Genomic DNA, 26,632 nt, shown 5'->3' on the forward strand with positions numbered 1-26,632 from the left:
TTTTCCTCACATGAATCACTCCACAAGATCCAAGCCAAAAGCTACTGAAGTGAAAATCTCTTTACTTTCCAGATCATTTTGCATTGCAGATGCAAGAGAGGCTGGACTGTGTGTGGTGTTGACATTGTCAATGACATCCTTCCGGTAGGTAGAGGGGCGGGGGCTGAGCAGACAGGTGAGCACAGATGGATGTCCTGCTGAGGGTACAGCTGTCCTTTGTCAAAGCAAACATCTGGTAGAGGTCAGGCTGTTCCCAGGCTGTGATGCATGAACTACAAGCTGCATCAGTCCTTGCAGCTAACTCGCCATGTGTTTTTCAAGCATGTGCCTGTATTTTCATCTTTTCGGTGTCTGTCAGTACAGGTTGTCCTTTGTGGTGGAGGTGTGTGTGGCCGTAGAGTCATCGGGGAGGGAGCCCCGTCGGCCGAGACGTGACCGGCACTGCAGCAGGTTTTGAAGCTCTCTGGACACGCTGCTGGAAAAGGCCGTGTAGATCCACGGGTTGGTGCATGAGTTCAGGCTGGCCAGCAGCATCAGGATAGTGAAGGCTACTCCTGCAGAGGACACACATAACGGAAAAAAACTGTGTGGATCTAGTGCATTATTACTACACATCTCCAAATATTATCATGTTATATCCAGGAATTCAAAAGTGTTTTACTGGTATTTAATGTGATATAATTTGGTTCTGGAGAGGTCAGCAAATCACACATTTATTTAAGTCAGTTATGTGGAGCTTTAGGAACATCTAAAACATGCTGGACCTTGGACCCTTAGGACCAGGGTTGAAGACCTTTGCCCCAGAAGAGCTGCAGAGCCTCTTAATTAGTGCTCCTCTTGTCCAGGCTTTTAGTTCAGGTGAAAGGTCATGTGTTTGTGGGCCTGTAGCCTTCCCTGACCTGTCATATGTGTTCCTTGATCTTTATGCTCTACAATTTTCTCTAACAAACCTCCAAGGACTTTGCAGAACATCTGGTTTTATATAGGGAATACCTTTTTTAAAAGAGGAATTTCAGTAGCTTTTGAAAGAAGAAAGTTCCACTTGATTTGGTTTAGGCTTATTATAGTGAAGAAAGGTGATATACAGTATTTATTCTTATATTCATTCAGCCTCACAATCCAGGGCTAATTTGTGTTTATTTCTGTTACATAAAATCCCAATAAAAACCTATGAATAATATACCATGGTGAGTTTTGAGAAGGCTAAAGCACTATGAATACTTTTTGACAGCTACAATCATAAGTGAGGAGGGAGCATTTAAATATGAAAGCTGTGTTTGCTTTTTCACTTATTTCCATAAAGATTATAAATATTTCAGAGGAACAAAACTGTGAGTTCTTTCTTTTTAAACTTCATTTTGCATCTATTTATAAGCTGTTTATATAACCTCTGGTTTGGTTTAGTTTAGTTTGCTGTGGTCACTCAAAAACAGCAGAAATGTTGCAACAGCATTTTTTAATACGGAGCTGATAACAATCATCTCCATGTTTCTGTTTGTGTTTGTGGAGCCCCATGCCAGGGAGGACTCATTCATATTAAAACTTTAAATATGCATGTGTGAGTGTGCTTGTATTTGTTCCTACAAGCTTCCCGTGGCTCAGCCTGTGTCCACGTTTGTGTTTTTGACAACATGAGCAAGCTGTTGGCACATTTCATTGTGAATGAAATGTGAACACCTGGTACGTAGTACATAATTAGCAGGAATATACAGAAGTTATGTACTGTTATTCACCCATTAGTCACATATTATGTCACAGCTTTAGGAGGGACAACCCTCTTTTGGTTGCGCCACCTCTAGCTGCCAGTAAATATATCAACAAATGTTGTTTGTGCTTTAGTTCCACAGAGACATGTGATCCAGGGGTTCTGGTTGTGTGTCAAAACAGACATTGTTTTGACCTTGTCTTTCATTCCTTGTTACATCATCTGAGCCGGAGCCTGTTCTTGGAATAACGAAATGGTCCTTGGAATAATTTCTCAATAAGACAGACAACAGGCAGTGATTGGAGGCTGCAGCTGAGTAACATAATCACTTAGTTTTTGGCCTGTCTGGTTTGACAAAACAGATAAGCATTGCCCATTTAAAGCAATTAAAAAGATTATCATGCCTGAGGAGAATTAATCCATCCGGGACAAAACAACATTAAGGATTCTTTTTAGATCCTTTGAAGCTCCTTTCTTCTCTGTCTGTCTTAGACACATACTGTAGAATAAATCAATTTTCTTATTCTTTATACTTTTACAGATTTGTCCCATCACATCCAAAAAGGTTAAAAGCCTTTATCTATTTATTTTTGGGACAGACCAACACCAAAGACACCAAGAAATTCTTTAAATGTGAACATCAATTCCCAAATATTTTCTTAATTTTATCAACCACTTTGAGGTTTGGACTTTGACTATACCATTATGAAACATCACCATGTGTTTAAATAAAGCATGCTTATACTCTGTAGTGGTTTCAGTCATTATCTTATGTGCAGCAAAGATGAAGCAGATGGATGAGCTCAATAGGGTGTTTTGCTGTGTTTTTAAATTCCCCTATGGACACAGTGCAGGTGGTGGGAGACAGAAGGACTGTAACAAAATACATGTTAAATGGCCCATACCTTTATATTGCCTTTTCAATTCAGGGGACCCCAAAGCACTTTACACTACATTCAGACATTGATGATGGTAAGCTAAACTGCAGACTCTGCTGCCCTGGGGAACACTTAGAGAAACCGGGCTGCTGCGCAGCTGTGGTTGCAGGAGGAACTCCTGCATCCCTCGCCGCTGTTACCCCAAATAACATCACTATAGGAGAATGCCTCAAACCCCATGCTTGAAGATTTCACAGAACTGTAAAGTTCATTCAGTAATTTTGATCCTTTTGTGCACAAAGGACTGCAATCCTAGATCCTTCCCCCCGGCTGCTGTTGGACTGTATATTCAATACTGTTCCTAACATGCATAGTGAGTGTTTAAAACCATGCCGTTTTTTTTTTTTTGCACAGCTTTTATCTACTTAAAAAGTGTTTCTGTACATTAAGGATATGTTCACTGTTTTTACCTGCCCCATTAATATTTCTACACCCATGCAGCTGTTCACATAGATTTCTTTAGTTTGAAATAGGCTGCTATATTTCTTTTTATCTCTAACATATCTCATTTGTCCTTTAAAAATTATTGCACAATGTGGATTTTCCTTTGCCATACATTCTATTTTAACTTTTTGGTACTTCTATTCTATTCTATTGAATTGGATTTGTTTGCAAGGTAGCACTGGTTGTATGTTTAGGCTTGTTGATTTGTTGGAAGGAGAACCCATCCATTGCAAATCAGATCTTTCCATCAACTCTGACCATCATCCCCCTAGCATCCTTCTACCTCTACTGTGTTTTATCATCAGTAATGAGCAACTTCTTGTTCTGTTTTCTGTTTTTATTCTACCATACATGTGTTTAGCAGACATGCTAACAAATTTCTCTATCAGTCGTCTTCAAAATGTTTGTTTTGCCTCAGTAGGGAGAATTTCAGATGTCACTCTAATGTCTTTGTCAGTGTCACTTGGCTAATAGTTGCTCAGTTTATTCATGATTCACCCTAAGATAAAGTACTCCACAGCTTCTCCAGATTCCCTGGATATCTGGAGGCGTCTCAAACTAGATATCTAAAGTTTTAAACAGATTTAATTATATGGGCCTCTACATGATTTTGTGGCTTTTGAAGGTCAACATTTGAACTGGTTGTTATTTTATGCTTTATTATGGTAAAGTGAAATGGGCATTACATTTGTAACAAATGTTGAAAACTGTTAATTTTGCTTCCATGTAAAGCTACCCAGCTTAGCTTTTGACCCAGGCAATTGTTTAATTCGAGATATAAAATAATTTCCGTTCAATATTCAGTACTTGCTATGTAGGGATGCACAGTGTGTGCTGCCCTTCTAAAAAACTCCCTTATGTAACTTGAGAGGTTTTGATCTGTAGCTAAATGCGTCATTTGACCCAGAGTGCTGCTTTACGAGCTAACTGTTGTTAAGGAACAAAACATAAATTACCTGAACAGACATATTTTTTGGCTCTCTGTTGAAGGATTTAATCTAGAGGGGCAAATGTGACCTTGAAATTACAAGCAAATCTTTGACTTCTCAGTCTGCTGGTCTAAAGTGATCTGCTATCAGATTCCATGGCTCCATCTGAGCAGTGCAAACTAGTGACACTTAAGTCATATTAAATGTGTGTCAGTGGTCCCCATGATAAGTACTATCTGAGTATTGCTGGCAGTAAGGAGCAGTGTGGCCAACTCCTCAGTAAGGAAAGTAGCTATTGGCTGTGCTAAAAGTCGCTAGAAGTCGCTAAATGACGTAATCGCTTAATTTGCATAATCTGCCACTGGAAGCGATGTGCATGTTATTGATGCTGTGGGAGAAATAATGTTGTTACAGAAAGACAAAAAGTGATTAAAAACATTATATAATAGTGTTTTTCCTCACTTTACTAAACAATATATAGAGCTACTTTTTTCAGGGTTTGATTCCCATTTTTTTCTGTATTTTTGACTGTACAGTTTAGACTAAGACATAATGATTCTCACCAGCAGATCAAGGTGATTAAATGACTGACTCTGGCTGTGTGAATCAAATGCTGTTATGTATTTAAGATAAAATATTTCAAATTCAGTTATTTATTTTAGACCAAATAACATTTTACATTTACATCCCTCTCGCTCCCGCCTTAAATGTAAGTCAGGGCGGAGCTGCACCGCGTGATCATTTTGCGCTGTCAATCCCGGCGCATGTGCGCTTCATTTGCAGACTGGACGCTGAGGATAAAAACATCCTGCGGCTCTGACTGCAGCGCTGAGAGGGACTCCTGCGGGAGCGGGAGAACGAGGTTGGGATGGGGGAGGCGCCCCAGGGCAGCAGCTGCCGCTGGAGGACAGGAGTAGGAACGATACATGCTTTCATGTAAGAGTCTCCAAAAGCCGCCAGTGACACCGTAAAAAGTCGCCAGATTTGTCGCTAGTCGCTTTTTTGAAAAATTGTCGCTGGAGGGGTCTGAAAAGTCGCTAAATATAGCGACAAAGTCGCTGAGTTGGCAACACTGGTAAGGAGGGAAGTAGGAAGAGGAAGCAGGATCTGTCCTATCCGATGTAGGAGTTTTAGGGTTGCCCACAATCCTTCACCTGTTCACTATATTTGTGATAATTATGTTTTTGTAAGGTTGTCATCCAATTTTGTAACCGCACCTAGAGTTAAACCTGGCATATGGCATATGCCAGTTGGAAACTGGTTTATGCCAGTGTCACTCCCATTCTGACCTGTATCGTTCATGTCCCTGGTGTAAAGATATTTCTTAAGCTACGAACAGGAGGTAGGAGCTACAATTTGATGTATTGGGAAGGAGCCCAAAGCATTGGAGGAGACAGTGCACTGTTGCCAGTGGCCCTCGTGGGGGTTACATCACAAAGTTACAGATCAGGAGCCTAATGACAGCTAAATGACTGCTAATGAAAACTTTACGAGACGTGAATACTGATGTTGATCACTAACCTTGGTCTGGAGGGTCTGGATCCCAAGCCGCCCACAACTGAACAATGAAGAATGGCGACCAGCAGATGGTGTAGACCAGCACTATAACTAGGGTCATCCTCACTGTCTTGGACATGGCTTTAGTGATACTGTGAGGTGGAGTGACCGGATGTGGAGGGGGGGCACAGTCCAGGGCACAGCGGGGAGAAGTGGTACAGGACTCCCAGAAATCGGAGCCCTTTGGTATTTGCTCCTGCGATAATGATGTTCCTTCTGTCTGACGTTCACCGCAGCAGCTACTATACTGAATAACAGACGGCACATAGTCGTAATGTTCTCCCACTTCGCAGTCATGTAAATTACTGTCCTTCAGCAGTTGTCCTCCTCCTCCTCTCCTAGGCACCTGTCTTCCCCTCTCCCTTTCCCTTGCCCGGTCCTCCTCTTTCCTAAAGCCGTGGATGCGAAACAGGTTTTCACTCCTTTTCAGTTCAGCCATCACTATCCTCTCTGACTTCAGGTAGATGTTGTTGTGAATCTCGCGGAAGATTCTTATCTGAAAGACAGCATTTATAGGAGCCCTTCAATATCTAAATCCAGATGAGTTTTACTGTTACCACGTGCCAGGAGTAGAAAAAAAATTATTATGAAAGAACATGAGATACAGGCTGAGTTGGTATCAGTCATCTACAATTAAACTGTCTCTGAAACCTTTAAGTAGCATAACTAAACAGGTTTATATCTTTACTGCCTTAGAGAACGGTGTCTATGAAATTTTATGGTGCTGAAATTGGCTCCACTTTTCCTTTTCAAAGAAAATCTGAAAATCACTGAAAAGGATTTTATAGTCTGACATTCCCAGCTCCATCCAAAGTCATAGAGCTAATCCACTAAATTCTCTAAGGCTTACTTTATTAATATTTTTGCAGGCTTTGATTCCTACATTTATTGCCTCTCAAATGTGCACATAACCCTGTGTTGTAAAAGCAAGACCATCCTAATATTTTCAGTCTTTTTTCCCACCTTAGATAATAAATTTATTTCATATTTTATAGAATTTTTATACTATGACATAAAAAGCTAGCTATCAACAACAGAAAACAATGACATTAGAAAAACAGGGACATGGACAAAGACATGGTCTTTTTTTCTGTTCAATTTTTGGAGTGTTTTAACACAGATTTTATGAATTGGTTTTATCTTAGTATTCATATCTTATTTCTGTAAATGTAAATCCCTTTATTGTCCCATAATGAGGAAATTCACTCTCTTCATTTTAACCCACCCCCTTGGGGAGCAGTGGGCTTCCATAGTGTGGCGCCCAGGGAGCAGTGTTAGGTTAAGGGTCTTGCTCAGGAACCCAGATTGCAGACTTGTGTTTTAAGCACAAGTGTACTGCTCTAACCACTAGGGTAACACTTCCCTTTAAAGGTTAACATCAAGCCACCAGTTGGTGACCCAATACAACTTCCCTGATCCGGAGTCGAACCCGGGCCACAGCGGTGAGAGTGCTGAGTCCTGACCACTAGACAATCAGGGACACCAGTTTGGGTAAACTTGCTGATTTTATTTTATTTTTTTAATGAACTACATGAGTGAACCAGATTTGAGTCACCTAAAGAGAACTAAGGAAAAGAGATGTTCTCTGAGTTTGGCAGTTGAAAGGCAGAGAGGGGAAGCAATTTCAAGACAAGATGTAGGATCTTGATAGAGACCCCATATAATGCAGTGAAAGCTGAGTCAAAAGGTAATTCAGAAAAGTATTCATTTAACTGGTCTAAGGCTTTTTTTTATTACATTCCCCTCTAAGACATTAGTTTAAACTGTAGGGGGGGGGCAACTTTTATATATGAAGAAGGGAGATATGTGATCAGCTGCTAATATTTAAATCAGAGAAAGCATTTAAAGGGGTAATCACTTTGAAAGCCTGTGTGTGTAAAAATACTCCTCTTGAATCAAATGCAATATCGAGAACTAGGTTACTGATTGTGAAGTCGGCTGAGATTGCATATGTTCCACATCCTGGCAGATCGCTCTCAGAGTGGGCAGCCGCCTCAAGCTCTGGTTTAATTAGGGAGAAACGGCCAGACTCTTGAAATATCTTTCCCCAAATAGAGCAGGACCGGTGGGAGGCAGTCCAGAATGTCTGTTCACCACCTTACACCAACTGCAGCATCCCATGGGCTGTTGGACAATGGCTGCCAAGTGCACTTTGCATTTCTTTCATGCCATATGCATCATTACCTGATGAGGTTTTTTTGAGCATCTAATCCTGTTATCAATAGTCAGCGTACGCTGCAGGGAAGCAGCCGGTGCAACCAGTATTACCTGACAGATGGTAATGATGAGGGCGGGCAGCAGGAACACAGCCACGGTCATCCAGGTGACGTAGGCCTTCAGCCCCCACGGCTCAGTGAAGTGACCCCAGCACTCAAACTCTCCTGGCGCTACTTCTGAGCGGGAGAAGATGAACACCTGACGAATGTAACAAGAACCTGTGGTCAGCACTCCCACAAATATGATGTAAGATCATTTTCAGTCACCTGAACTGTAGTGACCTAATTTAGCTAAAAATAAACCATCAACTTAAGCTGATCTGTAAAAACAAAGGTGTGGACACCCGATTAGGGCTTATTTTTCTATTTCAACATGTGTGAGTGTGTGTTTTGTAAGTAAAAGGTTTTGTTTGTCCACCCCTCCCTACCTGCGGTATGCTAAGCACCAGAGCCAGGCCCCACGCCACCATCACAGGGGTGTTCCAGCGGGACATAGCTCCAACGCGGTAAGCCTGCAGTGGGCAGCAGATGGCATGGTGCCGGTCGACTGTCATGGCAACTATCATGTAGGAGGAAGCAAACATCCCCACTATCTGCAAGTACTTGACGGACCGGCAGAGCAAGTCAGGCCCCTGAAACCTCTCTGTTATGTCCCATATCAGCTGAGGCAGTACCTGGACACAAACAGGAAGAAAACCACTATCAGTTACACCTTGTTATGAAGCTTTGTCTTTTTTTTGTTTTTTGTTTTGTTTTGCAGAACTATGGAGGTGAAATAGTGAAGGTCATCTCAGGTGATACCGGCTGTTATCTTTGTTGCAAGGTTTATCCTTTTGTGCAACATGCCCCTATTCTTATCCTGATGCACATCAGTAAATCACAATGTTGCAGTGGATTACACACCTCTGCAGCCTTTAACAACAGGAGTCTATTTATACGCACTTAAAAACTGTCCCGACAAATGACCTTATACTCCTGTATGCGATAGCACACTAAAAGCAACAACTTACAATGCTCATCCCTGTAGTTATGAGCAAAACACTTTATGATTCTACATTAAAAAAGCTAATCTTATATTACTGTATTTCTTTTTCCCCAAAAGACTAATCAGAAGTGAGATGATGATTTCCAAGCATGTAATTTTTTTTTATGGGATTTCTGTATCTTTAGCTCCATTCAACTTCCCCTGCCTGGACTTCAGAAAAAAATCCCCACAGCATGATGCTGCCACTTCCGCATTTCATCCTGAAGGCTGTTCCTATTGGGTGGTCTGCAGTTTTATTTTATTCCACGCATTGTGGCTAAAACATGCAGTTTTGGTCTCATCTGACCGGAGTGCTTTCTTCTCCTATATTCGCTATCTGAAGGCAGTTTGTAGCTCTGGATAACCTTTATTTAGGGGAATTCTGTACTGAATCAGAAAAATTTCCCATTAAAACAAGAACCTGAATTGAACCGAAGAAAGAAGAACACATCTAAATTCAAAACTTGTGGGTCTCACACAACAACAGGTATTTTTTTTTTAAGTTAAAAACTTTATCTGGATTAAATTTGACCACATCCCTTATAATAGCACAATCTTGAAAAATATATAGATATTTTTATGATCATATTTATTATATTTATACAAATACAAAGCATACAAAGCTACAACAGTATTTGAAAAATGAAATGCCTTGTTGAACGCCTTTGTCGTGCATCATTAACGTAACAAATTGGTGTGTGATGGTAAATTGGCTTAGATCTGCCTATCCAAAACAAGACCTGTTATCAAAACAGACATTCTACCAGATAAGCCTGATCACGACATGCAGGATAGCTGGTATCCTTGCCCTGATAGTTTTTAGTTCACTGCAAGAGCATCTGCTCTGAATGAGTAATTTCCAAAGCAAGTATGGAATAATGATGACAACATCAACAAAAAGGCTCAGCCAATATGCCATTTTTGTTTGTAAATAAAGAGCCCTTAGGAAATATTTTGCCAAGATCTCAGATGTTAAATTGGCACAACAAGTCATTGGATGGTCAAAAAGACATGAGAATTCCAGAGTAGTTCATCGACTATTTTATGAACAGGCATGTAGAGCAACTACGATAGATTGATTGATTGATTGATTGATTGATTGATTGACTACAATGATCTCACAGTGGAGAAATGTACTTGTTACATCGGCTCAAACAGTCAAAAAGAAGAAGGTGCCAAAAGAAGGAAAAGGTGCATAGAGATATATTCAGTATATACAGTGCATCCACAGACGTCCAATACGGATGGATTCACCAAAATATTTCTTGTTCTTGATGCAAGCTTTGTTCTCAAAATCTCAAAACAAAGAGGTTATAAATTTGACAGCAGCCATTTTAACTGATAGCAGTGAACCTGGAAGTCACACAGTGTGCTCCAGCTTTCAACCTTTGATTCTATGCTTCAGTGTGTTTCAGTGCTGATGATGGATCCCTGATGAATTACCAACAGATTTTCCCGTTATTAATTAATAACTTAAACCATATAACATAAGGTTATTTTTTATATTTATTTGCGTATTTACTGACCCACATACATTCTTCACTATGAGCAATATTAGCACACCCACATAGTTACTACCTATTTACTGTAATATGTAGTTAACTACTTACCTACTAATTTATTTACTTTATCTTATTAATTGGTTTACTTAATGCTTACTAACCTAATTATTCCTTCCTTCCTTCCTTCCTTCCTTCCTTCCTTCCTTCCTTCCTTCCTTCCTTCCTTCCTTCCTTCCTTCCTTCCTTCCTTCCTTCCTTCCTTCCTTCCTTCCTTCCTTCCTTCCTTCCTTCCTTCCTTCCTTCCTTCCTTCCTATTTCCATGACATTCCTATCTAATTATTATTACTGTGTCAATTCCTTGAATTACTTCAATTGAATTATTTATTTACCCATTAGCCTACCTAATTTTATACTCACCTGGATGTTTTATTATTATTTATCTAACCTTTTAGCTGCTTACAGTAGCTTTCAAAATATTTGCTTCTATTCTTCATTGCTTGCCTTATTGATTACATATTTACTTCACTGCTTTCCTTTAGAAAGAGCAGTTTTTCATGTCCCAACACTACTATAGATAAACCAAATGAACTGACCTGAAAGAGAGCCACCACCAGGTCAGCCACACACAGGTTGACCATAAACAGGTGCATAGGTGCATTGTGCTTTCTTCTCCTCAGAAGGACCCACAACACGAAGCTGTTGCCCAGCGTGGTGAGAGCCAGAACCATCCCCAAAACGGCGATCTCAGCCCGGGCCAGTCCTTGGTCCCTGGTCCGGGGTTGAGGCAGGGAGTGAGGAGTGTTGTTGGAGCCATTCTCTTGAAAGATACCAAAGATGGATCCTCCGGTGCGAGAAGCGTTAAACGAGCTCAGTTCAGTTACAAACACAGAGAAGTTGTTTCCTTCGGAGGCGCCTGGAGAGGAGAGACCTAATCCATCCCAGTCTGTTTCTACGCTGATCCTTTCCATTCCTGAGAAAACAAGCAACGTGTTAATGTGTTTATTGTTTATCAAAACAATTTCCGGCAAAAGATAACAAGCAGCTAAATTTGGGAACACTCAGAGGCCTCTGTACTCTCAGTCTGTCACGACACAAGTATCATGTTCGATCAGATAATGTAATTTACCCGAATGAAAACTATTTTTGTTTGCTGAGTCCGTTGGGTGCCTTTTTTGTGTTTCTGTATCAAGTAGCTGGGAATCCCAAAAAGCTTACACGTAAGCACAGAGACTGTTTGTCTTCAGAGCATCAGAAACATTCTCACGTCATTCACCAAAAACAGATTTTCCTAATGTTCCTAATAAAGTTTTGACTGAAAGCTAGACACAATACCAATCACGGTGAGCTTTGGAGCTCTCTCACATTTTTTTTTTTTGTACAGCTCCCCAGCTTTTCCACTTGTCCATCCAACAAAATTCCCATTTTGTTTGACGTAAGTCTGCTTAGATTTATTTACTGTTTCAAACTTTCTCAAGGATGAATTGACAGCTTTCTCCTTTATCCCACCAGTCTACATTCATTCACCTCCGCACCCAACTGTTCTCATCTCATGGTTCCCCCTCCTCTGACATTCCTGTCTCCCCTTGTTTTTGTTCCCCTCTGTAGCTTTCTCTCATGTCACACTCGCTCTTGATCGCAATAAACTTTTGGTTTATTTTCCTTTGCTTAAAAAAAATAAATAAATGCCAAAAGAGAGTGGAAAGTTGATAGGGGTGAGATGATAATTTGAGAAACAGTCATGGGTAGCTTGGGGTGGGGGTGGGGGGTCAAACTTGGTCAAATAAACCAAATGAAGACTGGAGGATGTAAGGACAGATGAAGGGACTGGAAAGAAAAGATGTGAAGCCCAAAAATAAATTAATAAAAAAAGGAAGATTATAGTACGGGTAACATAGAGGTTAGCGATGTGGGATGTGGGTATACAATGCATGCAGCCATACTGGTCAGATCTGAAGAAGTGGTTACATTTAAATGCCTCAAATTAAATTATTAAAATATATCTGCATATCAGCCAGACCAGACCCTGACCACATTTGAAAATATTTTCAGATAAAAAACCTGCAGTTTTCAGAACAGGGGCTGAACTGTTAAACCTAACTAACATTTTCAAATCAGTGTTTTAGATTTTCGTAGTCATTAACCTGTGTTTCCTTTTACCAAATTTCCTGTGATTGAAGGCCTAGTCGCTGCTTCTTCATCATATTAAAAACCGCTTTTTTTAAATTATCCTATTAATTATCCTCATCTTTTCTGAGTCATGACATGGATAAGTAGTTGATGCACTGTTGGAAGGTTGGCTGATTTACTGGAACCTGAAAGCTTAACAAATGGCTTGTCACTGACAGATATATGCGTTCTGAATCTTGCATTGTATCTTTAAATGTAAAGATTATTAGAATGTTGAGAATAATTATCTAGATTTCCTTTTTTGTTCCAGACTGCTGGGCTTTTCTGTTATCTTTTAAAGCACAGTTTTGAGCTCTTTTCTGTTTTGCTTAAATTTCATGATAAATCTTTACTGGGATACATGCACCAGTAAAAGGGCAGGTTTACCTGTATAATAGGCATGATAACAGTTAAGGTGGATGTATCTCTCAGGATTGATGTCCCATGAATGTGCAATTTGATTGGCTTCATTCATAGTTAAAGACCTCTCTGTCTTTCAGTATAAGTGTCGCAATGAATGGATGCCACCCCTAAAAATAGCTATGAACCATCCAGTGATAATACGGAGCAATCAAACGTGTCTAATACTCCATTATGAGGTTATTGTCACTGCTACACTAAGGCCTAATGGCCAATTTGCAAGTAATAACCCCCTCATTGACAGCCGTGTGAGATAAGAGAGCTTATGATGCTTGCAGCCTAAGGTAACGGCTTTGCCAGATGAAGTTTTCAAGATGTACACGTGATAGAGCATACCAGCTGGCCCTCTGTGTCCAACAGGATGTTGGAGATGGGGAAGGAGGGAGAAATACACTTTTGGTTTATATGATTCCATACAGATGTTTTTTATTATCATGAAACGTTAATCCAAAAATATTTTTTGAGTTTGAAGCCTTGAATGCTCTCCTATTATGTTTTCATTATTTTTCTTTGCACACAGTAAGGTCTACTGCACTGAGGGAGCTTCTGACCTTGCGTTGGTTGGTCTTATGTCCTTCTCAGCAATAACAGTATAAATTATGAGCTCAATTATAAGAGCCGCTATGCTCCTTTTGAACCGATAAATACTCTTATTAAATATGAGTGCCCATGTCATCAATTTCTCATATGAAATCCTGTTTCTTAGTTACATCAGGATATGATGTGCATGGAGGTTAGAATTAGTGGCACTAAAGCAACATAAAACAAAATAAATTATGTTTAATCAAATTAACATATTTATTACATACTAAAGAGCTTAGATGTCTGAAAGTGAGGGCTTTGCATCCTTCTTCCCTTTAAGCATCAGCTGTTCTAAACCATCAAAGGACGTGGTGTTTTTTCATTCAGTTGCTTCAGCTTCATTTGCTTTGCTTGTGCATTACAGAGATCCATCCAGGCTGTCTTTCGCACGCTCCGTGACTTACTGCATAAACATGAGAGGCGAGCACATCCGAAAACTTCTGCTCCTCATATTTCCCATATTCAAAGAGGAAACTCGCCGCAACATGTTGAAAGAACATCACGTCTGCAGAACCGTGCCGGATGCTGTTTAATGTATTCCAGGCACATCGCATCAATCCCTGTTTGTCCGACTGGCTTAAGGTAAAGCTCAAATTATCCCATCTCCCTGCGCTGAATGGACTGTAAACACTGCTTTTAGGAGTTAGTACACTACATTGCTTCCCCTCTTTACTCTAGAGCTTTCAGGCTGATTAATGATGGAGTTGGAAACCTCGAACCCTCCCTCTGCCTTCCTCCCCACAGACAAGCTGGTGTTCAACTATCCATATTCCTCCCTGTCTCGCACTGCCTCCCAGCATGGGGGGCCCCAAACACACAAAGCCTTGGATTGTTAAAAAGGCATAAAAAGCATTATACATATTAGCCCCTCATGTCCACTCCTTCTTTTTCCACACATGTTTTGGTCATACTCTTAAATTACATCATGTTCCAACTATGCCAAGTTGAAAAGCCCTGAAAGTTCAGGGCCCAATGTGTAAAAGGCATGGATTTTAGGTGAACATCAGGTTGTCAGAGTGTTTTATTATGAAGATATGAATAGCAGCCTTACAGTTATTGATGCCATTTGTTAAGATCTGTCTAAAAGCTTAGAGTTGAATGTCAGTATAATACTTAGTGAACCCAAAGACCCCAAAACACTGCTGATTTTATTATTTTTTATGTTAACTTTCTAACCATCATTATTGCTAGGTTTTTATGCTTCCAGGTAATGCTGCTCTGACTATAGATATCAGCAAGTTTAAGTATTTTATTGTAGCCATTAACTGGAGTAAGAAAATTAATGTTCAGGTGTCTTTTTTAATGGCATGTTTGATTGTCTTTACTACTTTAAAGAGGGGCTGAAAGAAAATTGTATCTGTGCTAAGTAAAGGTTCTACTACAGGGAAAAACTACTGTATGAGAACTATATCTAAAATTCTAACATGAGGAAAATTGATTTCAATCCAGTGAACCTATTTAGCACTCACTCCTGCAAAGTGCATTGTGCATACAGATGGAAAGACAGATATAAATACAGACAAAGATGGACATGAAGATAGACAAAACATCTCATAGAATTGCATTTGTTTAATGGGTTAAGTAAGTTACAATTAGAGGAAAACAGTCCAATATTATAATCTATAGTCAATCTATAATCATATTCTAAAATGGACAAGAAAAAAACTATATATATATATATATATATATATATATATATATATATATATATATATATATATATATATATATATATATATATATATATATATATATATATATATATATAAATATATATATATATTCTACCAGTTGTGTATTTATTCATTGCTACATAAATTATATTACATTATTATAGTAACTGCAAAAAAAATTCTGATTCTTATTAGTTCTGTTGACAATATTATCAAACACAGTTTTCTTTGTAATTAAACTATAAAATTATGGAATTTATATATTATCATTCGAACTGTTAAAATTGTTGAGAAGAAGTCAACAAACAAATTTGTTGTTACAAAATTTATATGGTGTTGAACTGATTCCAAGTCAGTTACAAACGTACTGAAATTAGAAAAGAGTCCTTGAACTAATGAAAAGCTGTAATCAAGAATAGTTTAAAGATTTTTCTCCTTGAACTTAAACAATAAGTAAGTCAAATTCTCACAAATCTGAAGAAAAACAAAAGGATTTATTTTTTTCCAAGTTTCATTTCTTTTTTAGTTTTTCTTGTTAGGATAGGATAGACATTGATTTCATACATCATAATTAATGTTGATTTTAATGTCAAATTGAGTACAGGTAAACATTTGGGAAAATTCTGTTAGTATTTGCAGAGGGGCTTTGACTCGTTTTGAAAACAAACTCTATCTCTATGTAAAATCACGATAAAATGATTCAGAAATTTAAGGGGAAACGTATTAAAAGTAAATGATCCTTATATAACAGTAGTTATGCAAATAGGTTGATTGGGTATTTATATCAAAATTCTTTGACCATATACATTTTATTCCTTTAGTCAAGATTTCCTTGTGCCTGCAAACAGGTTTTTTTTTTGCACATTAGGTGGTGTAAATCCAAGCATAATTAAAAATCAATCATTTTCCTCTGCAGCCTTGCTTCTCTTGATTGGGCTTGTCAGTCCCTTGATTAGTTTCCGTTGACAAGGTCCAACCCAGGCTGATAGATGGGAACCTCTCAGTCCTCATTAGCAGCCCAGCGTGAACCACAACAACACGCTGTAAATTCCCTTCTCTAATCTCCTCTTCTTCCTTCTCTCTGTTCTTGTTCTCACCCCTATTTTCATCAGCTCACTTCTTCCCTGGACAATCCAGCACCTTTATCTGTCTTCTTTATATTTGACAAAAAATAGCTCCTAATTTATAGAGCAGCAGTCAAAAGCACAAATGAGATTTTAAAAACGCACCCATGTTGACAGGGACTAAAAATCAAATTTAATGATATCGCTGGGGGAATGATATAAAACTCTTCTTCATAGAGCGTGACACTTTACAAATGGATCAAAAGATTTTTTACAAAATAAAGGTTTGAATGAGTTGTGTGGTGCCACTAGCTCGGATGGCTGACGTTTCATATGTTTGATAAAGTGGCTGTGACCACAATTTCATCCTTGAACCCCCATATATCATCAGATCCTCGCCTTCTCACCCACATGCAGCGTAAATTCACTTTCTAAAAGATCCTCAATGATATCTTCATACTCTATATATGCCCATGCATTTCAATCCGTACGAGATAAATTTATGGCTCTCTATTCACCTCCTTGTCAGTATAAATTGACTCAAAACCTTATGTCCAAACCGAATATGAAAGGATATATTTTGTGTTTTTGAATAGGCAGAAAACCAAAGAATCTTAAATTTGAGCATAAATACTGTGTTAATCTCTTTAATTTTGTTTCAAGAAAAATAATGATTAAAATAAATAAATAAATAAAATAAAAAACTTTAAACAGCCTCACCAATCTAAGATAATGATAGAATATGGATCCAACCCCACCTGCTTAATTATTAATAGAATATTTGCTCTCTTTGTTACATCATGAAATAACTGTACTTGGTTTAATGGAGCCTAGGCGGAATTTCAACTAAAGAAACTGATTGCTCTCCTACATCCACGTGCAACACAGCCAATCAGCTTTGAACCTCACCTCCACGAAAGCCAATCGGCATCCAAAGTTCATTTTAAAAGGCCTCCAATCCGCACTGTCTGCTCCTATGCGCAGGCTGTGGATGCGCTGTGTTTTCATTCAGATAACACCGTTTCAATCCACCTCCCGCCCCTCCTCCACCTTCGTAGCTAAAGCTTCATCAGAATGTCATTCCTCCTGGACTCTTACTGTGTTCCCTGTCTCATCTCAAGCCTGGTTCTGCCAGAGGTTTCTTCCTAACGGGGAGCTTTTCCTCTCCACTGTCGATTCATGCTTGCTCATCATGGACAGGTTCTCCAACCTGTGTTACAAATGGACTTCAATGTTCCAGGTCCCTGAGTGAAGCTCTAGTATCAGCTCACGCAATCCACTGAATCTCCACTTGAAGCTCAGCAAACCGTCTCACTAACCAGCAGTCTACGAACTGAACAACTTCATCTATCTCCACTCCACCAGCAGTTTCAGGCCTGGGGGGAAACAGCCCTATTCTTTGCTCCTGTTCATGCATATCTATCAAAATTCAGCACTATGTTTTCTTGCCGAGGTCTGAGCGCCAAAGACAAAGTAATTGTATCAATACATTTCTCTTTAATTGTCTTTTCTCTTCGTGTGAGTTTTTCAGATTAAGATGTCACTTTCTACATGCCAAGAAATCACCTGAACAGAACCTGTCTGACAATTGGAGTAAGCAAAAAGGTTACCAAATTTACATTAAATCAACATCCAAACTAAAAGTGAGTTTTAATTAAACTGAGAGTCTGTAGTATGTAGTAGTATGACCTTAAAACAGCCAGCAATATAACAAAAGCAGGACAAAATTCTTAAACAACTTACAAAAACTTTATGGTTAGAGTGGCTCAGACTATCCTGAGCTATCCTTATAGTTATGCTGATATAGGCTTAGGCTGCTTGAGAACGTAGGGACCACTTTTCATTATTCTTCTACACTTTGGGCCGGATTTATCAAGATCCAATTTTGCGTGCAGTAATTTGCGCTCGCAAACTGGAATTTTGCGTGAGGGGCTGAACCATGGTTTACGGGTGATTTAACAAGAGCGATTGCGTAACTGGTGGCAGGTGCAAAACTGTTGGAGACGCCCTATTTAAATGATGGTTTTGCACGTTTTGTTTGCGGCATGGCGAGTTTGGACAGCAGAAGGCGCAAAAGGAAATTCGACCCCATGGAAATGGAGGTATTGGTGGATGAAGCCAACAAACATTTAAGTGAGCTACAGCAAAGAAGTGTGCCTGTCACAAAGAGGAACGCTATATGTGAACAAATCTGTAATAAAGTAAACGCTGTTGGTGAAACCTTGCGAACAGTGGATGAAGTAAAAAGAAGATACCAGGATATTAGAAGGCGAACCAAAGAAAAACTGGCATATAACAAAACATCTGCGAACAAAAGAGGAGGGGGCACAGTAGATGAGATGCCTCTAATCAGCATTAAGGGAACAAGTACAGCTGACGATCTGTGAGGAGCAAATCACTGGAATTGCAGCTCCAAAATGGCAATGCTGGATAAACAAAATGTTTTGATGATCGTTTCCTCGTTCATTCCAAAAATATTCACACGGAGTGAAAAAATGCGTTCTCTGCGTCTCCTTGCTTCATTTCGATGTATCCTTCTTGCGACAATAACCGCTGCCATGTGTGCGCAATTACGCATACAGACCATTTGTACCTTCTTTTGAAATGTGTTAAATATAGAGCAGATACCGTTAGAAAAATTGCTTTCAGGTTTAATAAATCACTTTGCGAGTGCTAAATTCATATATTTACATGTTCTCCTCCCACAAGACTCACTTTTGCGTGTAAACACCCCATATTGCATATTCATAGCAGAAAAAGTACTAAATGGATAAGAGACGCTATTTAGCACGTTTTAAAGACCAAATCCTTTTAGCACGCTGTTGATAGATCAGTTTGTACATTTTTTAGCGTGCGCAGTGAAATAGCTCACGTTTTTATAAACGCAAACCTTTGATAGATCCAGCCCTTTATTGCTATTCTTGGGGATTCAACATGGCGGCGCCTGTAGGCAGTAGCTCAATTCAGCTCTTGACAATTCCACTGTCTCAAAGCTGAATAAACAAAATTTAGTTTTTATACACTCTGTGTATACAAAAAAACAATAAAGTTGTCTAAGTCTGTCTATGTCATTCTTCAACTCTGTAGTATTTGTCTCTCCAACCCCTAACTTTATGTGCTCTCTTTCACTCTTTTTTACAAGAAAACCTGCTCAGAGCATATCAGCTTAACAATTTCTTTCCCAGACGGAGCCATCTATGGAGCTAGTTCACCATTACCTTCCCATACAAAGGATTGATGGATCATTACTTCTGCATTCCTTGTTCCTTGTGTTTGTCTGCTTCTATCTTCTTGAACCTCCAGTCAGCCTCGGTGGAAGACTGCTCACACTATGCCTGGTTCTAGTGGAGGTTTTTTCCTATTAAAAGGGAGTTTTTAGTCTCCACTGTAGCGGGCTGTATGCTTGCTGTGAAGGTTTGCTCTAGAGTTAACGACACACTCCTCCAGGAGGAGCGAATCCTGCAAAGTCAATGACTTGATGCAATCAGCTGTTGTTCCTTAGATACAAGATTTTTAACCAATCTGACTGTATGATCTGATTGAACTAACTCTGTAATGTGTCTCGAGATGTCATGTGTTGTGAATTGGCGGTATATAAATATACTGAATTTAATTGATTTACATGGGAATGTAAATCAATTAATGCCTTACCGCTAACTTCTTTCACTCTGAGCCAAGTTGGTTTAAACATTTTTCCCCTTAATTCCTGAAAGGTACATTTAAAAAACTGCTTTTAGGATTTACTCAAATTCTTGTTATCTTGTATAGTATTTATCTGATAGTCTGGACTCTAACTGTAATAGAAAAGGGGGAAAAAAACTGTTGAACTGTAGACCTTGCAAACCAAGCTTGACCATCAAGCTGAAATATTTAACTGGATTTGGAGAAGTGTAACCTTTGTCTACTGTAAATGTATGTTTTATATACTTCCTATGTTTCCACTGTCCGTATAAAACATTGACACTTATGTTTATAGATTTGGTTATACATTTAAATCAGTAACTGTGCTTGGTTAACTTTTTCACCAGTATGTTTTTTCACAATATTTAGCAGTGACTATTTTTTTCTTCTTAAATTAACAGATTGAATATTATTATTTTTGACTTGCTTTTCAACCACCATAGATGTAGCTCTAGCATGAAGGGTCAAAATACTTTGTTGTGATAAAACTACCTTTAGATGGGCCTGTTTAGAATGAATGGAGTTGTACTCATAAAAATGTTTTGGTAGCTACAACAATAGAGTCAAGTTAAAACCATATTAATAAAACAGACTATTAATGCATAGAAAAGCTTCCATTCATTACTCCCATGCTTACCCAAAGAGAGTCCTAATTCCTATGAAAATAAAAGGCACTATGCAGGCGAGAACAAAACTAGAAGTGAGTCAAACAACTGGTTCTTCCCTGATTCCCTTGATTGTCAGGCAATCATTCAGTTGAAAAGTGGCATCAAGAAACAAATAGGCAATGAGGAAAAAGCACCCTTATGCACCAAAAGCTGTTGTTTTTTTTCATAAAAACTGACTTCTACCTAAAATAAAAATGCTTTCGATTATTTCACAATTTTATTGCCACATAATATATCTATTATTTATTGATGTAGATACTTAATTTTGTGGTTTATTTATATAATTCTAAGCACTTTCACATTTCATGGTTAAGAAGGTATTGCAAGCAGTGCCAGGATTCCTGAAAGTGAAAACCCAAATTTATTGTAGCTGTTATGCCCCTCTTTTTTTCACAACCAAAAGTTTTGGGCTCTGGCGTGACCAGCACAGTTCAGTGCCATAGAAATTAGGAATATGTCTTGGTGGTTTTTAATGATTTAAATCTGCGGATGTTGTAACATTTTTTTCACCTTCGTTGACTCCAGTTGGAGTTAAGCATAGCAGTTTGTGAAAAAGAAATCTGGGAATTATAAAAAATATTCAATAAGAAGATCTATTAGGCATGCAAATAGAATTTTATAACGTTTTTTAGGTAAAAACACAAGAAATATATAATTTTGTCACCAAAATGTGACAAACTGTAAAAAAAGGCAAAACATCCAACTGTCTTTATTAAAAACGGTAACTTTGCTCCAATTTACCTCAGCTGTAGGAATCATTGCACTGGTAATGTCTAAAGGTGGATCTACAGCTTTTTTAAAAAAGTTTTAAAAGTCACGAATAAGGCTCCTTTTAAAATGTTTTAAATTCATGACTTCCTTAAAAAGTTTGTATAATTGCCCTGCGACAGTCCAGGGTGTACCCTGCCTCTCACCCATAGATAGGAACCAGCCCCACTGTGACCATGATGGAATAAGTAGGAGAAGATCGGCAGATGGATGGATGGATGGATGGATGGATGGATGGATGGATGGATGGATGGATGGATGGATGGATGGATGGATGGATGGATGGATGGATGGATGGATGGATGGATGGATGGATGGATGAATGGTTTATATACTATATAACACTAAATAATCTTGACAAAAGAACAGGAAATTGTTCTATATTTCTATGCGCCATTCTCATTTTCTTTTCTTCAGCTGCTGTGATAATCTCTGAAGTATTAGTTTTATCATGATACCAAGATTATTTAGTAAAATTTGGGCATGTTGTCATGGAAATCCCTTGGAGCTTAAAAGGTTAAATCCCAGGCAGGGTGTCAGTTTGTTACATCTTCAGCATTTAAAATCTGTATAATTGACTGTTTCTTCCTCATTGGATTAATGACTGTATGAATCTTCACATTGTGAATTCAGAGCAGTGCACTAGACTATCCTTTCTTAGATTTCTCTAAATCACATGTGAACATTAATATGACTATAATGAGCTTTAAGTACAAACTCAATTGCAAAAAAAAAAAAAAAAGGAAAAATAACGATTAATGCCCTTGGAATTTTAATGATGTTTGACCAGCTCTCCTCAAGCTTATTTAATAGGGTCACTGTCTAACCGCATCTTAAATGGGTTCAGTTAAGTCTTGTGCTCAGATAGAAAAGCAGGGATTGTGCTCCCATCCTCCAGCCAATCGGAAGGTCTAATGCAGAAGAGGGTCCAAGTCCTCTTATCATTGCTGATAATGTCTATTCATGAGACCATGGGCTGTTTTCCTTGTTATGTATCATTAACCAGCACACCAACATCAAACCTGCTCCTTACACAAAGCCGGACGTCATGCAGCTGATGTAAAATTCAGAGGTTGGCCCCTGCAGACTTAGAAGAAAGCTGCTGTGTTACTACTTTAACTAAAATAAGCCTGGAGGTTGGCAGCTGATATGGTCAGACCCATACCAATGATAGAATGATTCCCTTTTAGAAACCAGGCCAAGCAGACTGTGACAATAACAGTTTTGATTGTGATTATTCCTGCTGGGGTCGGCAATCAAGCAGCTGATTTTGTCGACATTGTGAGGAAAATAACTCTGTTCTGTTACCTCATTTTTATTACCGCAGTGTGTTGATTCAACTGACAAGTCAGACAAATAGACTTTATGGCTTAATGTAGGCCATTCAGACACTATTCTGACAAAAAGATGCGTGTTTTTACTGTGATATTGCTGCAATTATCATTTCACTGGCAAATAAAATATTGCTTTATAATGATCCGGACTGCTGTGTAAATCTTTCTCTAAAGCAGGCAATAAATCAGTGATCTTTGACAAAGCAAACACACAAGAATCCAATATGGGATAAATCTCCTCTGTCATACACAGAGCCGTATTTTACCCACTTTAAAATCCATGCAAGAATCTAAAATTTTTAAAGAACTACTCATACACATGAAAGCAGATACAGAAGAGCACCCGCAAGGTGAGCAACATGCCTCGGCCACCTACCTCGCTGTCAGTGCATTGTTGTATGTCTCATGCGTGTTCTTTTCTCTCGCTCTGTTTGGGTATAAGACAAAGTGTGAAGAGGCATCACCATTACAGGCCATTAATATTACATGCAACAGTGGCTCACATTAACGACCTGACAGTCCCTCCCCCCTCAAGCTTGTCTCTAATCCATGGAAAAACTTACACAAACACCTTCTGAGGGAGATACTGGTAGAAAAATACTTCTAACCGAAGGTAATCGTACATTAGAGGGATAGTTCGGTATTTTTGACATGAATCCTCCGCCTAGCTCCTAGCTGGGCGGACCGAGACATGCATCTGGCTGTTGTTGAGCTCGCTGTCTGAATGACGGCGCGCAGTGATACGAACAGAGAGAAAATAGGACCAATTGATAACGACGTGTGACTTTTTCCACTACAACGTTTTTGGGATGCAAAAATATCACTCTTTTGAACACATAATGTTTTGGGAAGAGAAAAGTTTTATTTCGCTGGTCCTAAAAACCTGCCGGACTACTTTCGGCTTGACCAAAACTGGACGATAACTCTGCTCACAGGACGCTGCCAGGGGTAAGTCAGTGTGATTGCATGCCACTGGTGATGGGGATGCCATACAGATTCATGTCAAAAATACCGAACTATCCCTTTAAGACCAATTCTCACTAGAGCTCAAAACCTCTCAGCAAGAATTATATACTTGTTTTAAAGATCTTTACAATTTTGAGTTGCAGAATTTGAAGCAATATTTTACTATATAGATGTTGCAGTGATAGTAATGGGTATATATTTAGAAAATCATTTTTGAGGGATATATTTTAAAGCAAAACCTTAAGTACACTGTTTCCTTATGTGACACTACGGAAAGCCAAAATAATTCAGCCAAGATTTCAAAAACTGAACAGTGGACTTCCACACATCTTTGACACATCTTCAGAGAAATATTCCAGATACCTCATTGTGCTACAAACATCTATTCAAATAATTATGCACACATTTAAACACCCTGAGAGTGTCCAGCTATGATACACTTTATGAAGAAGACAGCTGATGTGTCCCAGAGACGATTCTTGTGGAAGCTTGTAACAGGGAATCAATCTCCTCAGCAATACCTGTGCTTAAAGGCTCTATTTCAAAAGCAATATAAAAAAATGATACAGTTTTCTAAAGTGCTCAGAGACAATGATCTTATTTTTGGGAGATTTTGAAGCTAAAACAAATGTGTTTACCCGTAAGGATTCTTTCAAAATTATTTCTTCTTACAGAAAAAAGGAGAAACATTTAAACCTGAGAACACCACCCCAGCTATAAAGTAAAGAGGTTGTACTATAATGTTATGGGCTTGGTTGTGTTTTTCTGCAGAGTGTATTGCAGCAATTCACAATTTATTTGCATCTTATATAAAAGAACAATACGTACAAAATGATAAATCAGTAATACAAAACGTCAGCCAGAAAATTAAAGCTTGAGCAAAAAAGGATCTTCCAAACTAACCATCAAAACAGTTATAAACGAAGTCAATGTTTTTGAGTATCCATCATGAAGCCCTGATTTCAGTCTGAAACATTTTCAAGTACAGCATAAAAGGAATGTAAGCAAGGCCCACTCAAATCTGACTCAGCCATGCATTTTAAATCAGTAGGAAAAAGCAAAAGATTATAGCAAACTACTGTAAAAAGGTTCACAAAACACTTTACCCAAGTCACAAAATCCAATATATTGAATCCCAATTAAATGTGTGTATAGCTCTGAAACAAAGAAAAGTTTAAAATAAATTCTTCACATCTTATACTTTAATTATTTATGTTATCCTTAACAAAGATAGTATTACATGTATTCTATCAATATGTGCATATGGGTTACATATGAAAAAGTGTGTATAGAAATTAACTTACAAGCAGCTAAATTTTAAAAGGAAATACAATTCCAACCTATAGTAAAACTACACAAGTGCTGCATGAACTCCATATATTTTATCAACAATTAAAATATTTGTCTTATTTTATAACTAGTATAGATTTTATTATGATATTTTAAGTGCAAAATAATTTTCATTCAAACAAGACAACTAAACTAATTAAACTAACAGCGATGCTGAATGTGAGGCCGTGACATTAGTTTGATATATTGTAGAAATATATGAACTGATTTATACTAACAACACACACAAAGGCTAAATTGTAAATTTTTTTAATCATGCAAACAAACTTAGACTGGGCTGATGTAGATCGATTAAGAAACAAGTTTCCCTTTTCCCATTTTTCAAAATAATGACTCCTAGTAACTAAATAAAATCAACAACATTTTCAGGAAAAAAAATTATTAAAGATCTACGAATTTTCTTATTTTTTTCCAACGTGGTAGTGTTAAAATACTAGTAAGACTAAAAACAGTACGTGTGAGCAATCAAACAGATTCTCTTTGACAAAGTAAAGATCTCTGCTTACCATCTGTTTTTGTTCCCAGATTTAGGTCTAAACCTTCGGTTCTTCAAGATTCTTAAACACTCCTCAGTGTCCCATCAGCTGACTTCTCAATGAATCTGTCAGGACTGAAAAAGCCTGGCAACTTTTTCCTGGCCAATGTTTCAAAGACAGAGTCTGTGCAGGTCCCCTTATGTTGTCCTTTCCGGGCTGTAAGTCACAACTGATTTTTTAGTGTGGTCCATTCAAAGGCCATGTGCGTCTCTTGCTCCTGATTGTGGTTTTGCCTAGTCTGCCGTGTCTCCTGTACTACCAGCACCACTGGATTTTAGCTCCGTGCCCCCCCCCACTGACTTCCCACCTCTCGTTCTAAGCTTTCTCCTCCTCCCAGGTCAATCAGCCTGTCCTCTGTAACTGAGGGTGGAGCCTGCTGTCAGCAGCCGAGGGAGGATGTTACACATACCTATGAAGAGAGAAAGTGTGTGTGTGTGTGTGTGTGTGTGAGAGAGAGAGAGAGGGAGACAGAGAGAAACACACAGGGAACAACTCTGTTCATACATGTGTATGTGCATCTCCAGCTTTAATGTGAGCAAAAAACTTGTTTATTATGTTATAGAGAGGACAGACCAAGGTGAAGGTTAAGCAGCAAACCCGCCCGTCCAGTTTTCAGTCCAATGATTTGTCTCTTGTGTAACTTATTTTGTGCGTTTGTTTTGAATCCATGTTTTGTGCAAAGCTTTGTTTTTTCTTTACTCCTTTGTTGATGGAGGACAAGAATTGGAGGACCTGGTAAGGAACGCAGAGAGGCTGAGTCAGCCGGGTCACGCCCTTGACGTACACACTAGAGTTTATACAAAATAAATAAAAAAGATGCTTTATTTCAGTTCACTGTACCAGCTCTCTTTCTCTCTTTAGGGTGTGGACTTCACATTGTAAGAAAATACTGCTAGCATGCATGAAAACATTCAGAGGTGTGCACAGGGAGGGGACACACAAATCCATGTTCATACCAGTATAAATAGACAGAAATGCTAACAGGAAAATGGTGGGTATAAAGCAATGGGATTTGCAAACATCTAACATTTTTATCACATTGTTCCTTTTTTTCCACCATCTGATAATGCATGATGAAAAGGAAAGGTGGCATGACTCTCAATTTCTTT

At 38.6% G+C, this 26,632-nt stretch overlaps 1 protein-coding gene across 2 annotated transcripts; it reads right to left on the reverse strand.

Moving 5' to 3' along the window:
• Positions 1 to 25,737, reverse strand: LOC119782160 (vasopressin V2 receptor-like). 2 transcript variants are annotated; one of them, XM_038282977.1, is made up of 7 exons: positions 25,494 to 25,737; positions 19,739 to 19,742; positions 10,909 to 11,285; positions 8,218 to 8,463; positions 7,842 to 7,988; positions 5,538 to 6,069; positions 1 to 554 (listed from the first exon to the last, which is right to left on the reverse strand). In XM_038282977.1, the coding sequence occupies exons 1-7, from the start codon at positions 25,494 to 25,496 to the stop codon at positions 355 to 357; spliced, it is 1,509 nt and encodes a 502-aa protein (XP_038138905.1). In that variant the 5' UTR covers positions 25,497 to 25,737; the 3' UTR covers positions 1 to 354. The 2 variants fall into 2 exon arrangements, with proteins under 2 accessions (XP_038138905.1, XP_038138906.1); XM_038282978.1 differs by lacking the exons at positions 19,739 to 19,742; positions 25,494 to 25,737 and adding an exon at positions 23,048 to 23,203.
• Between the last annotated feature and the right edge of the window lie 895 nt (positions 25,738 to 26,632).

This window comes from Cyprinodon tularosa, unplaced genomic scaffold (genome assembly GCF_016077235.1).
Source record: "Cyprinodon tularosa strain WSP-4 unplaced genomic scaffold, ASM1607723v1 ctg19, whole genome shotgun sequence".
Taxonomy (NCBI): Eukaryota; Metazoa; Chordata; class Actinopteri; order Cyprinodontiformes; family Cyprinodontidae; genus Cyprinodon; species Cyprinodon tularosa.

What these genes read in the sequence shown, in the direction of transcription:
- LOC119782160 (XM_038282977.1), bottom strand. An exon ending in TGGTGCTTAGCATACCGCAG is followed by an intron (nt 7,989 to 8,217) that starts GTAGGGAGGGGT and finishes TACATTCGTCAG; the next exon opens with GTGTTCATCTTCTCCCGCTC. An exon ending in TCCAGACCCTCCAGACCAAG is followed by an intron (nt 555 to 5,537) that starts GTTAGTGATCAA and finishes TGTCCTCTGCAG; the next exon opens with GAGTAGCCTTCACTATCCTG.